We start from the raw sequence: 14,843 nt of genomic DNA on the forward strand, positions 1-14,843 counted from the left end.
ATCTGTTACAAATATAAATGTAGATTGTCAAATTAATGAATTGTTTTGTTGAAATAACTGCTTATCCTTATTTAGAAGAGTGCCTTGAAAATCAATATATATGAATCCCAAGTTTGTCTGAACTGCAAAATTTGAAGTTATTTCTCACTTCTTAATCACCTTTTAATTCTTTCCTGTTCATAGCTCACTGCTCCTGTACAATATTTGATGTATCTCTGGCTTCTCCCAATTAAATATAGCATTTGTATAAAATGGAACATCTTGGGGAGGTTGTTTTTATGAACTTTGGATGTGAGTTGGAAAGAGACTTTTCAAAATCTAGTCCTACAAAGTCACGTAGAAGTGTAGTGCATTTTAGAAGGATTTGCAGAGGGAAAAATTACTTCATTAAATGTTGCCCTGAAGTTTTTAATTAAAAAAGTAGCTACCATTCTGTCGTCTAGGAATATGCTGTCTACTTCAGAGCATCAACAAAAAGGCTGCCAGAAATATTCTTTTAAAAGGAAAAAAAATAGTCTAGAAAAAAGTCTTGTCAATGTGAGGTGCATCTGGCTTAGTCTGAGCAGGAGCATGAGTGCCGCAACAGCTAAGCCCACACTGCTGCTCAGTGTGTCTACCGCAATCCTCACTCCAGTTCCCATAGCCTTCTTAGAGGCAATCAAGCTGGTGAAAATCTTCCAGACATCATCTGCTATATCTGCTCCATCCAGATACAGTCACTAGTGGAGCTGGAGCTACAGATGTTTCTGACAGGTTTACCCTCAAAATGTAAAAGTTATTAACTGACCAAAAAATCTGAAACTGTCAGGTGAGTCACTGTTCATTTCCCATCCTTCTGAAATGAGTAGTTTAGCTGTGAGTCCTCAGTTCTCAATTTCAGCAAAAAGATCCAAGGATAGAATGAAATGAAGTTCATAGTCAGCCAGTGACTCTCCCATTGAGGAAGATTCTTATCCTTGTGGCTCTTACCCATGTCTGAGGACATCAGTAATTTGCCCAGTACCCACCTATGTGGAATCCACTCTTTTCATATTATTGGAAGGTATGTGATTTGGGGGGACATATTATAACTGTTGCCAGCCATCTTTAAGAAGTAATCTTTTTTTTAAATATTTTATTTATTTATTCTTGAGAAACAGAGAGAGAGGCAGAGACACAGGCAGAGGGAGATGCAGGCTCCATGCAGGGAGCCCAACGTGGGACTGGATCCCCGGTCTCCAGGATCAGGCCCTGGACTGAAGGCGGCGTTAAACCGCTGACCCACCTGGGCTGCCCAAGAATTAATCTTCTGCTTTTATTTTTCTCTCGTGTCTCTCTGTCTTCTAACTGATGATGACTAAGAAATGACACAAGTTTACATTCTAGAATCACTTTTCCTTTTTGGCCCTGTTTAACTTTCTGGTAGTTTTTATACTTTTCCTCTACATTAACATAAATCGGTATTTGTTTTAAAGGCTCCTAAAAATGGGGGTTACATGGCCAAAATTATGAAATAACCACATAAATACCAGTTTATCAGCAATTCTGTGTTACCATGTAAAATATGTAAGGTCAGCTTCTCACTAAAATATGTAATTTTCATCATTCCATTTATTTTCTGCAAAGAATAGGATTATTCTAATAAACATCACTTCAGGAATTCCACAGAACATTCAAATAAAATTTTTATTCTCATGGGCATTACTGTAGGGTACCATCCTAATTGCAGGTTTTAAATATGATTGCTTTCTCTCCAAGCATTTAGAAGTGGGATCAGCATACTTCTGTAAAAGGCCAGATAGTAAATATTTTCAGTTTTGCAGGCTTATATGGTCTCTGTCACAACTACTTAACTCTAACATTGTAACATAAAAGCAGCCATAGACATTATGAAAACAATGGGTAGCTGTTACAATAAAACTTCATTTACATAAAGAGAACTCCTTAATTTGTAAAAAAAAAAAAAAAAAAAAAACCGGGACCGGAGCACCTGGGTGTCTCAGTTCGTGAAGTGTCTGCCTTCAGCTCAGATCATGATCCCAGGGTCCTGGGCTTGAGCCCCACATTGGGCTCCCTGCTCAATGGGGAGTCTGTTTCTCCCTCCACTGTGCTTGCTCTCTCTCTCTCTCTCTCTTTCCCTCTGTCTCTCTCTCTCTCAAATAAATAAAATCTAAAATAAAAAAAAAAAAAAACCAGGACCAGATTTGGCCAATAGGCCAGACCTTGCCAATTTTTGAGTTACAAGATAAATTAGCTTCCCAGGTCAGGTAACAAGGGTTAGCAAGTTTTTTTTTCTTTTTCTTGGAGTCTTAACTGTCTGCTTATTTCTTTTTAAGTGATTAGTTTGGCAGTATTGTTGAAGTAGTTGGAATATTTGAGGTAAGCCAGGATACACTTAAAGTAGAAGAATAAGAATTGATGCCAAGATAAAAGTGGTACAGATGGCCTAGCTCTCAGCCTAAAATGCTGTTAAGATTACTGATAGTATAAGGCTACATAGATAGGTTAATCAAAATAGTGTCCCTTGGTCAGGGAATTAACTTTGTTGCTGTTAAACTTTCTTTACATTTTTTTCAGTCATAGGAAGATTATGTCAATAAAAGTCATCCATAGCTAAGTGTTGATTTGTGAGAGATCCATCTTCTTGTCTTGGGTTTTTTTTTTTTTTTTTTTTTCATCTCTTGTCTTGTAGATGAAATAATTGTCTGGTATTTTTTTATTATTCCAGAAAAAGATTTTTATGTTTCACACCAAGGAGATAAGACTACCAACTGCCAAAAACATATGTTAATTGGAGCCAATATCAAGATTTAATTTTGACTATTGTTACTTTTAACTGAACTTGACCAGCCTCAAAGTTTAGAATTAAATGCGGTTTCAACCACAGAAAGCTTTGAACATTAGTTTAGCTCATACACACAAAAATTAAATATTTTGAAAGATTACTATGTCACAAGAGTAACTAAGAAATGGATAATTCTGGGGTGCTTAGATGGGTCAGTTGGTTAAGCATCTACCTTCAGCTCTGGTCATGATCCCAAGGTCTTGAGATCAGGCCCTGCATCAGGCTCTCTGCTCAGCAGGGAATCTGCTTATCCCTCTCTCTCTGCCTGCTGTTCCTCCTGCTTGTGCTTTCTCTCTCTGTGTCAGATAAATAAAATCTCAAAAAAAAAAAAAAATTCTTGGGGCACTTGGGTGGCTTACTGGTGGAGCATCTGCCTTTGACTCAGGTTGTGATCCCAGGGTCCTGAGATCGAGCCCTGCATCAGGCTCTCTGCTCAGTGGGAAATCTGCTTCTCCCTTTCCCTCTCCCTCCCTACCCTGCTCTCTCACTCTCACTATTTCAAATAAATAAATAAAATCTTTATTTAAAAAATGGGTACTTTTACTTTTTAAAATATAATTAGCGTAGCCAGCTTAGCATAGTTTTAATATTTGCTCTAATTTTTGAATGGGGTTAACATTTTTATCTACTTAATTTCATACTCCCTTTCAGTATTTTTGATGATTTCTCCATATTTGCTGAAATAAAATATAAATCTTACGACTTTTTGTCAGATACTCTTACTAGGTTATGATTGAGACACTGTTTAAATGTTAAAGCACAAAATCTGGATTTTTAGAGTCTTTTAAATGTCAACATTGGACTTTAGTTTTGCTCCTGTTTATTTAGTATAAGAATAAACTCTTTTTTTTTTTTTTAAGATTTTATTTATTTATTCATGATAGACGTAGAGAGAGAGAGGCAGAGACACAGGCAGAGGGAAAAGCAGGCTCCACACAGGGAGCCCAACGCGGGACTCGATCCCTGGACTCCAGGATCGCGCCCTGGGCCAAAGGCAGGCGCTAAACCGCTGAGCCACCCAGGGATCCCCTAAGAATAAACTCTTGAAGTAAACTGCTGACAGGAAAAAATACTGATATTAAGTGGAAAATCAAAAAGGAATTGTTGATTTCATTTGGGCATTATGAAGAGGTCTCAACAGTACCAAGTTATTGTATGTCACATCTGTTTATGGCTGTAATATCTGGAATACTGAGGCCCAATGAGATAGCTCCATGATACCACTTTTATCTTTAATAGAAAGTACTCAGTTATTCCTGCAACAGTGATTTTAACTTCGTGCTAAGTTATATTAGAAGCTTTTTGCATTAGGGCACCTAGGTGGCTCAATTGTGGAGTGTTCTGCCTTTGGCTCAGGTCATGATCCCAGGGTCCTGGAATCGAGTCCTGTATCAGGCTCTACGCAGAAGCAGGCTCCTTCTCCCTCTGCCTCTGTCTCTGCCTCTCTCTCTCTCTCTGTGTGTCTCATGAAATTTTTAAAATCTTAAAGCTTTTTGTATTAATGGAAGCTTGATGCAAATCTTAAAAAGTTTTTTATTTATGTTATAAAATTGTATCCATGAGGTCCATGAAATCCATTGATTTCTTTGTTATAAGTACTGAGGAAATTTAATCCAACCATTTCTTAATTTTTTTTTAATTGCTTGGGGTTTTTGTTATTTAAACTGTGGTTGGAGATGTGTGGTGTTGTTGTATGACAACAGAATAAATAATCTTAAATTGTAGGATTTAAAGTTTCTTATGTAATAATTTAAAAATAAAAATTAAGTTTCTTTTCTAAATCCTAAAGCAGTTAGAGAATAGGATTAACTCATTAAAGACTAAAAAGCAAAGTAATATTTATTCAAAATTAACACTTTTGCCACGATACCAAATTTGGAATTCTTTTAATCTTAGATTTAGACAGTTTTTAATTTTATTAGTATAGGTGTATATGCTATAGAAATTATGTGCCTAGGTTCAAATGAATTGGAGTTTATTTTTAACTGTATTTTACTTTTTTAACCAATTTTTTCCTGAATGGGCAATTTAATTTTTTTCTCATTCAAACTACATGACAGTGGTTTTTAAGAGATTTGCTACCATTTTTTAAATTCAAAGTTGTTCCAAATGGCAACTTTTAAGTTTGAAAACCATACAGGTTATACATCTATGGCAATATCATTAAAAAGGAACCATAATGAATTCTGCCAAGTTTCTAGCTTAAAACTTAGGTAAAACAAAATACATACAGAACATAAAGATCCTTTAATCAGTCTGTAGATTAATACTGATTAATATAAATCATTAGTATTCAGTGAATAGTACAAATGGAACAAATTATTAGAATAGAATTCAGAATCAGAGAGGAATTCATACTGAGTACTTTTCAATCTGCTCCTTAATTCACAAGACCTCTTATTCATCAACTAATTAGATTTAGCATTTTTCTATTGTGGGTGCTAAAGCTATTGGCCAAATTAAATGAAAACAGGTCCCTTGTTGGGTGCTCCCACAAAAGTAAGGCCATACACAGATTGTGAAGATTCAGAATGCAGGATGATGTCATTTAATGAGATGGGTCTTTTATTCTGAAATAGAGCTCTTCATAATAATTGAAGTTTAGAGCATAGCAGGCCTAGGGGTTTGCCTTCCCCTGCTACTCCCCCCAGTAGGAGCAGCCTGTCAGCTGTATGCTAACGAGAGGAACAATTAAACATAGGGTCCTATCTGGCTGGCCCAGTCTCTGAGCTCAGACAAAGAACTGTTTATACACCTGTTGTGTCTGTGGACAGAGCCATTTGAATGGGTAGCTGCAGATTAAAAGGAGGACATGGGAGCCAGTGTGAGCAAGGGTTAAATAGAACTTAAGAACTGTGAAAGTCAAATTCTCCAGAAAATATATTAGGGCCATTTGCGAGAGGAATCAAGTTACCAAAAAAAAAAAAAAAAAAAAAAAAAAAAAAAAAAAAAAAAAAAAAAAAAAAAAAAAAAAAAAAATTCCTGCTAACTTCATTAACATGAAAAACTCCAGACTTGCAGCTTTTTGCTAGTCTGAGACCATTTTTCAAAGGTTTAATTTTTTTCTTCTTTCTGGAAGCCAAAAATATACTTAGTTCATAGTATTCCATAGAGATGAAAATATTTACTGGCATTTGTATCCCAAAACAAATTGATAAGCCATATGATTTTCCTTCAGGTAAAGGCAAAAGCCCTAAGATTTATATAGATAGTCTTTAGTTTGCCAGGCCTTTCATCAGAAGGGAAATGATAGGACATTTTTATTAGTTGAGATTCAGATAATCAAAGAATTGCTTCTACTAATAAGTAAGAATTCAGAAGATGTGTTATCACTTGGATGAAAATTCAGTCAGGGTACTCGATGATATTGTCTTACAGAGCTATTAAATGAGTTGTACACATGTAGTATAGAGTAAATATACATAACTTTAAAAGTTTAAGCTTTAAAAAGCTATTCTCTTTTAAGTTACTTGGTATTATAGCTCAAAATACTAGGTAAGAACAAAAATTAGCACATAGACCAAAGATCACAGAACTTTTAAAGTTTACAGTATAAACACAAACACAGAAATCTAAGTTTTTACTTTGTCCTGCAGTGGTTTCTTCAACCAGTCAAAATTATTCTGGTGGTATTTATCTTCAGAATAGGCTTAGACTCCTAAAGTCCCAAAAATTTTGTAGCTATATATTGTATTTATACTATATTTGTTTTTATCAGTTGGAGTTTTGAACTGGCCCTCTGCTTAGATGATTAAGTAGTTCATAATAAGCAAAAAAAAGCAACTAATCATCAGCAATGACTAATCCTCAAATAAATTTAAAAGTAGATAGGGAATATATTAAGTGGGTTTTTTAAAACTACATTAAAGGGACACCTGGGTGGCTCGTCAGTTAAGTGTCTGACTCTTGATTTTGGCTCAGGTTACGATCTCAAGGTTGTGACAGATGGAGCCCCGTCTTGGGCTCAGCACTAGGTGTGGAGCCTGCTTAAGATTCTTTCTCTCCCCCTCCCTCTGCTCTTCCCTCCTGCTCCCCCTTCTCAGAAAAATTTAAAAAGTGAAAGCTGCATTAAAGATAATAAGGAAAAAAAAAAAATAAAGATAATAAGGGCGGAGAACATATATTTCTTAAAAAGTGTGGTGAAAGACCTGATGTGTTCCAAACAGGACAAGTACCAAATGGCCTGTTGCCTGAAACTTTGCTCTGGTACCTTTTGTTTAGCTTACAGGAAACCGAAGGATAAACTTGTATAGAGGTATTTACACTTCCTAGGGTAAAATTCACACAAAGTCATGAAAGATTAAAAACTATATTAATTACTCAAGAGAGATTCAAACCAAAAGAGTTTGCTGGGATTGATGGATTTATTGAAAAACAGTGATTCTTATGTATAATTCCAAGCAATAACCCTCTTTAGTAACAGCGCTACTGTTCTAGTAAAAAGCTTCATTTATAACTAGTTTTTCTAAAAATACTACTCTATTTAAATAATTGGTAGTATTTGTATGTCTTACCTTCTAATAAGCTAATTGTGATTTATGTAAGTTTGATTAAAACAATAAAAATATATGTCATTTTTGTTGCCTGGCAATGCAGAACTTTTAAGTCAATTTCATTTTGTATTGCTTTTGCTGCTCTTTTAAAATTATTGAGGGAGACATAGGAAGAAGAAAAAACAAGACACTATATATGTGTGTGTGAGGAAAGGGTACCAAAGTACAGATAAATACTATTATTACTTGTAGTGTAGCAGTATTTTGTTAAATGCAAATTTATATATACTGTGATTTATTTAGGCAGCATATAGATTTTTCAGATTGATGTAGGATTATTAACATGCTATAATGTGTAGTGTTTTATAGCATATAAAGTGCTTTCTCTGGTGTCTCATTTGCTTCACACAACCTTCTGTGAGATATAAACTTTGAAAGTTGGAATTTTATTTTTTTATATTTTGATTTAAAAGCAATATTACCATTAAATCTTTTGAAATCCAAAAATCAGAAAAGTAGCATCCCCCAAAAGTTGCTAAATTCAGATGAGTGATAGATGTTGTTTTCTTTATTAAAACCATTAAAACAATTTATACAATTATTGCCCCTGAATTGTTTTGACTTTTTTTTTCTTTTTTTTTTTTTTTTTTTTTACCTTAGGTTGGAACTCATCGAGAAGACTCTGTCAGTCTCAATGGCAATCATTCAGTCCTGTCTAGTACAGTCACTGCTTCAAGCACAGACTTGAACCACAAAACACAAGAAAATTATAGAGGTAATTGTATTGTTTTTCAGCAGTAATGCATTCAAAGATATCATTTGGAACACTGTCATCTTTCTTACAAGCAGATTGACATCTGTGAATCGAAAGCCATCTTAGGGGGCAGCCCAGGTGGCTCAGCAGTTTAGCACCGCCTTTGGCCCAGGGTGTGATCCTGGAGACCCCAGATTGAGTCCCACGTCAGGCTCCCTGCATGGAGCCTGCTTCTCCCTCTGCCTGTGTCTCTGCCTCTCTCTCTCTCTCTCTCTCTCTCTCTCTGTGTCTCTCATGAATAAATAAATAAAGTCTTTAAAAAAAAAAAAGCCATCTTAGGTGGGACAATTCCAAACAGTAGGGCTATTGAATATAGAGGGTAGATATTTAGGGTTCCATTTGCTTCATTTGGCTAGGCCAAATGTAGATACTTATTGATGGATAGAACCACATGCAAACTTTTCAGTATTTACTGGTCATCTTACCTCCTCCTGTTTCTATCATGTCTCCCTTCCTTAATCACTTCCTGTCATGACTGAGTCCTCATGGTCCCTAGAGGCAGTGAGAGATTTTTCTGAGTATGTTGAGAGCTCCAGATGATAGTATCTGTTACTTAGAAGATCATAATTTACTTGGAGAGAGAGACAATTCTGATAAAAACAAACTATGTTAAATATTTATAACAGAGCTTGTAAGTAAGTACAAATATGTAACTATGTTAAGAGCACCAAAGTAAAGTGTTCCCAGTTATATTTAATCATAGGACCCATTTTATTGTGCTTATCTGGGAAAGTGTTAAAGCTTATCTCCTTTACCTTAGCATTTAGAAGTCAATTTCTAAACTGCATGAAGTTTCTCATATTTGTTCACTTGTTAAATAGTGCCTAGAAGTAATCGTTAAAGTGACCTTCAAGGTCAGACTTTTTATTTTTTTTAAGATTGATTTATTTATTTGATGGGGGGCGAGGGAAGAGGAGGAGAACAGGGGATCTCAAGCAGACTCCCCACTGAGGCGTGAAGTCAGACGTTTAACCCACTGAGCCACTTAGGTGCCCCAGACTTCTTTAAAAATCAGATGCTTTAAAAATCATTTTCTTCAAAGTTTTTGGATCAGTTCTTCCCAGCTTTAAGTAGTATATTATCCTACATCTTCAGATTTCCATCATAGTCCTATAACGAGTAAGAACATTCACCATCTACAAGTCTTCCTGCTGTCTTAATTCTAATTCTGGACATTTATTTTGTTTCTTTGCCTCTTTGTTAGGTGGCTTACAAAATCAGTCTGGAACCGTTGTTCCAGCAGAAATCAAGACTGAAAACAAAGAAAAAGATGAAAACCTTCATGAACCTCCTTCATCAGATGACATGAAATCAGATGATGAATCCTCCCAAAAAGATATCAAGGTTTCATCTAGAGGCAGAACAAGGTATCTGTTAGCATCCAGGTATTACATTTCACTCCGTTGCCATGGGTGAAAATACTTGGAAAGTTGAAGGGTATCATGCATTTATTAAGTGTGAGCTATGTTCTAGATACTATGTTGGAACTTCATGTTACTTCATTTAGTGCTCACTGGCATCCCTAGAAAGGGAGTCATATGATGCTGACTCCAAAATTGTGTATTCCATAATACCACAGTATTTTAGGGGCTACATAACAAAAAGAATTACATCTCTCCCTTCAATTAGAGGACAAAATAATTAAAACAAGTTAAATTGTGCATATGAAGACATTCAGACACATCCCACCAATAAATACTTGAATATATTAACACTGTGAATATGGTAAAACTCTATTGTAGGATTTAAACCAGTGGTCAGCAAGCTATGGCCTATAGGCCAAATCTGGCCCATTGCCTATTTTTATAAATAAAGTTTTATTGGAACACTGCCATACCCCATTCATTTGCGTATGGTCTATGGCTGCTTTCCCAATGCACTGGCAGATTTGGGTAGTTACAACAGAGACCAGATGGCCCACAAAGCTGAAAATATTTACTATCTGGCACTTTACAGAGGAAGTTTGCCAACTCCTAATTTAAACAATAATTTGAGAAGAACATGGAAAAGGAAGTACTCCAGGTGGACTGATGTTGTGGAAGATTTTCTAGAAATTGGACTTGACCTTGCTTTGCAGTGGCAGTGTGGATATTGACACATAGTACCATTAGTTTCAAATGACTTCCAGGTTCTTCCCTCAGATTTTTCTAGTTCTGCGTTAAATTTAGATGATTTTGTATATTTTTGGCATAACCTGTTTTTTGACATCAATAATATATATGTGTCACATATAGATATTTAAAACATTATTCTTTGTATTAAGTTAGGGTACAAAGGAGACTGCAATGAGTATGGTAGTTATAACTTAAAAATTAAATCGAAGGGATGCCTGGATGGCTCAACGATTTAGTGTCTGCCTTCAGCCTGCGGTGTAATCCTGGAGACCCAGGATCAAGTCCCACATCGGACTCGCTGTGTGGAGCCTGCTTCTCTCTCTGCCTGTGTCTCTGCCTTTGTGTCTCTCATGAATAAATAAATAAAATCTTGGGCAGCCCTGGTGGCTCAGCGGTTTAGCGCCACCTTCAGCCCAGGGCATGATCCTGGAGACTTAGGATCAAATCCCCCGTCAGGCTCCCTGCATGGAGCCTGCTTCTCTCTCTGCCTATGTCTGTGCCTCTGTGTGTGTGTGTATGTCTCTCATGAATAAATAAATAAAATATTTTTTTAAAAAAAGAAAAAAATCTTTTTAAAAAAATTAAATTGAAAATTAATTTTTTAAAAAAGAAAATTAATTTAAAAGTTAAATCTTAAGGTTCCTATACTGTCTCTTTTTTAAAAAGATTTTATTTATCTGAGAGTGAGAGAGCGAGCATGAGCTAGGGGGAAGGGTAGAGGGAAAGAAGCAGACTCCCCGCTGAGTAGGAAGCCCAGGACCCTGGGATCATGCCCTGAGCTGAAGGCAGATGATTAACCAACTGAGCCACCCAGGCACCCCTTAATACTGTCATTTTAATATGCATTGTACTCTGTTGTATAGAGACATGAATAAGTAAAAATTGGGTTAGAGAATCCAGAGACCCCTCCTTTGAGGCATCTTAATTCTTTAATAGTTTTACTATTCAAATAGAATTTTTAAGAGAAATAATTTGCATCTTTCCTTCTTATTCATCTTTTCATCATAAAGGTCAGAGTTTAGCAAACTTTCCATGTAAAGGGCAGACAGTAGCTATTTTAGGTTTTGTGGGCCATTGGGTCTGTATTGCAACTACTCAGCTCTGTCATTATAATAAAAGCAGCCAAAGGCAGTACATAAACAAGTGAGCATGGCTCTTTCAGTAAAATCTTATGTAAGATAACAGGGAGCCAGCTTATGGGTCATAGTTTATTGAACCCTGTTACAGATCATCAGAAATTGAGAAGACAATAACAGGTTACTAATAACAGCAGTGCTCAGTAATTAATAAGTTAATAGGTTAATAACATGGTCTCTGGATAAATAAAGTTAACCTGGATTGAATTACGGCTCTATCATATATTTGCCAAGTGACCCTGGACAAGTTATTAAAGCTCTCTGAACTTTAGTTCCTTTTCTCTAGAGACTTTCTATTACAGGATTCTTATGGAAATAAACTGAAAATGATGCATTTGCACACTTTTGTATGCAGTAAATATCCAGTAAGGTACTATAGATACTGTTATGATGATAATTTTAGGTATGTGGTATAGGCCTGCTTCCATGAACACTTACCTAGGTCCTTGTCATTACACTGCCACTAATTAACTGTATGATTCTAGGGAGGTCAGTGATTTCTCTGAATCTGGCAGTACTCAGCCCTAATGCACAGAATCCTGAAATATTTTAAATGTATTTCTGTATTGGTTGCCTTAGTCCCAGCCCAAGCCCAATAAATCAGCATCTCTGTCAGTGGGAAATTTGAAACCTGTATTTTTCACGTGCCCCTGAAAATTCTGATAGGTGGCCATATTTGAAACCTTTGGGCTAGATGATCTGTAAAGGTTCCTTTGAAGTAAAAGAGTTAGTGATTCTATTATAAAAGAATATTTTTATATAATTTTTGACAATTAGCTAGTAAAAATATTGTGTACTTATTCTTTATTTTATAGTACTCAAGTTATCGGAGAAAAAACATCTTTGTGCATATTATTTCAGAGTTCTGAGAGACTCTGCTCAGTCATTTATTTCTGAAATATAAATATAATTTTCTGGGGTTTTTTTTTAAGATTTTATTTATTTATAAATAAAAATGGCTGAAAAATGGCTGTGTTTCTGGCTGAGAGACACAGGCAGAGAGAGAAGCAGCTCCCTACGGGGAGCTGCATGTGGGACTTGATCCTGGGACTCCGGGATCATGCCCTGAGCCAAAGGCAGATATTTAACTGCTGAGCCACCCAGGCATCCCGAATTTTTTTTTTTAAGATTTTATTTATTTATTTGACAGAGAGCACAAGCAGGGGCAGCAGCAGCAGGCAGGAGGAGAAGGAAAAGCAGACTCCCCGCTGAGCAAGGAGCCTGATGCAAGGCTCAATCCCAGGACCCTGAGATCATGACCCGAGCCAAAGGCAGATTCTTAACCAACTGAGCCACCCAGGTGCTCCTATAAATAAGATAGAATTTTCTAAAAATTACTCCAAATCATCTCCCTCAAATGTTGGGGTTTTTTTTCTGATTATTTAATCCATTTTGATAATAGACATTTGGAAAATACAGAAAATAAAAATCACAAAAAACTGTACTACCAAGAATTAATTACTATTTACTGTTTAAGAAATAAATATTCCATAAATATAGTTTAAATTGGAATTAAGCTGAATATAAGTTTTACAGTATCAACTTTTTTTCTGAAATAGGGTATTTTTAATATTTTCATCTATCCCTGAGTTTTCTCAGACATGTTTTTTTCCTTTTTGTTTTTAGCCAGCTTTACTGAGGTTTAATTCACATACAATAAAATACACCAATTTAAAGTATGCAGTTTTTGTCCTTTGACAAATGTATGTAGTTGTATAGCCACCACAACATTAATACAGAATATTTCTACCACCCCAAAGAGTTTCCTATGCTCTTGGTAATCACTACCCTTCTTTCATCTCCTGGCAGCCAGTGATCTGCTTTCTATTATTACAGCTTTGTCTTTTCTAGAAGTTCGTGTAAATCATAAAGCATATAGCCTTGTGTCTGGCCTCTTTTACTTACTAGCACAATCTGCAACTTAATTTTTAGAGACTACTTAGTAGACATTTGTCTGGATGTATTGTAATTCATTTAACCTGTGTCCTATTATTGGACTACCAATTAGTTGTTACAGTAAATAATTCTGTGATCAACTTTTTTTGTAAATTCCTATGTACATCTCTAATTGTATCCTTAGAATGAATTCCTAAAGTTGGATTTGCTGATCAAGATGTAATGACCATTTGAACATGAACATGTGTTCATTTTGCCAGTTTATCCTTCAAAAAAAATGTTCCAGTTGACTCATGTTTTAAAATCATCGCCACTTGATACTTCTCTCTGGAAACAAAAAGTAGTCATTTTCTGAGATACTTCTCTTATTCTGTATCTTAAGCTTTTCTTCTTCCTTCTCACCAGGTTACTGCCAGAATATATTTAAAAGCATAGGTTAGGCAAATTATAATGCATTAGTATACGAGGACAGTACCTCGCAAACCTTAATGTACATTTGAGCCAGCCAGGGATCTTGTTAAAATGTAGCTTCCAATTCAGTAGGCTTACAGTAGAACTTGATAATCTGCATTTTTAATAAGCTCCCAGTAATGCTGCTGATGATGATCACGTTCTGAGTAACAAGGCACTAGAATATTATGTAGTCATTCAAATTATGTTTATAAAGAGTTGTAGTAGTGTGAAGAAGTGTTTATGCTGAATGTGCAATGGAGAAAGCATTTAAAAATATATGTATGGGGGTGCCTGGGTGGCTCACTTGGTTGAACATCTGAATCTTGATTTCAGCTCAGGTCATGATCTCAGGGTTGTGAAATGAAGCCCTGCATCAGGCTCCACATTCTGCACAGTCTGCTTGGGATTCTCTATCTCCCTCTCTCTCTGCCCCTCCCCAGCTTGCATGTGTGCTCACTCTCTAAATAAATAAAAGGATAAGTAAGTAAAGAAATTTTTTTAAATGTATGTGGTATAATTTCAACTATATATATGTGTGTATATATGCACATTAAAGACTGGAAAGAATATATAATCATGTTAATGTAACTATTACCGTTTGGTTAAATTTGAAGGTAATTTTCATCTCCATGTTTGTACTTTATAATTTTATACAATGAGCATGTCTTATAGGGAATCTAATAGACATTGTCATTACTTTGTTTTCTAGCAGTACTAATGAAGATGAGGATTTGAACCCAGAACAGAAGATAGAAAGGGAGAAAGAAAGGCGGATGGCTAACAATGCCAGAGAACGTTTACGTGTGCGGGATATTAACGAGGCATTCAAAGAGCTTGGTCGAATGTGTCAGCTCCATTTAAAGAGTGAAAAACCCCAAACAAAACTCCTTATTCTTCATCAGGCCGTGGCAGTCATCCTTAGTCTAGAACAGCAAGTCAGAGGTAAGTAGGTTCAGCAGAAATCCAGAAGTGTTCTGCCTTAGGTGGGCAGGCATTTCTTTTACCACTTGCTCTTCTGCTTGGAAAGTTGTTTGTTAAGTTCAACTAGTACTTCTGCCACTGTATCATCTGAATCAAGTTTTCTCTGTAGTTCTCTCACCTCTGTCTCATAGT

At 35.8% G+C, this 14,843-nt stretch overlaps 1 protein-coding gene across 13 annotated transcripts in view; it reads left to right on the forward strand.

Moving 5' to 3' along the window:
• Positions 1 to 14,843, forward strand: part of TCF12 (transcription factor 12) — a 367,303-nt gene that overhangs the window by 341,867 nt on the left and 10,593 nt on the right. For 5 of the 13 annotated variants that reach the window (XM_025472675.3, XM_025472680.3, XM_025472676.3 and 2 more), the window contains 3 exons: positions 7,978 to 8,092; positions 9,336 to 9,516; positions 14,440 to 14,672. In XM_025472675.3, the coding sequence (XP_025328460.1) occupies positions 7,978 to 8,092; positions 9,336 to 9,516; positions 14,440 to 14,672 (529 nt within the window). The remainder of the gene's footprint in view (positions 1 to 7,977; positions 8,093 to 9,335; positions 9,517 to 14,439; positions 14,673 to 14,843) is intronic. The other 8 variants (XM_025472678.3, XM_025472681.3, XM_025472686.3 and 5 more) reach the window with 3 other exon arrangements.

Source organism: Canis lupus, chromosome 30, assembly GCF_003254725.2.
Source record: "Canis lupus dingo isolate Sandy chromosome 30, ASM325472v2, whole genome shotgun sequence".
Taxonomy (NCBI): domain Eukaryota; kingdom Metazoa; phylum Chordata; class Mammalia; order Carnivora; family Canidae; genus Canis; species Canis lupus.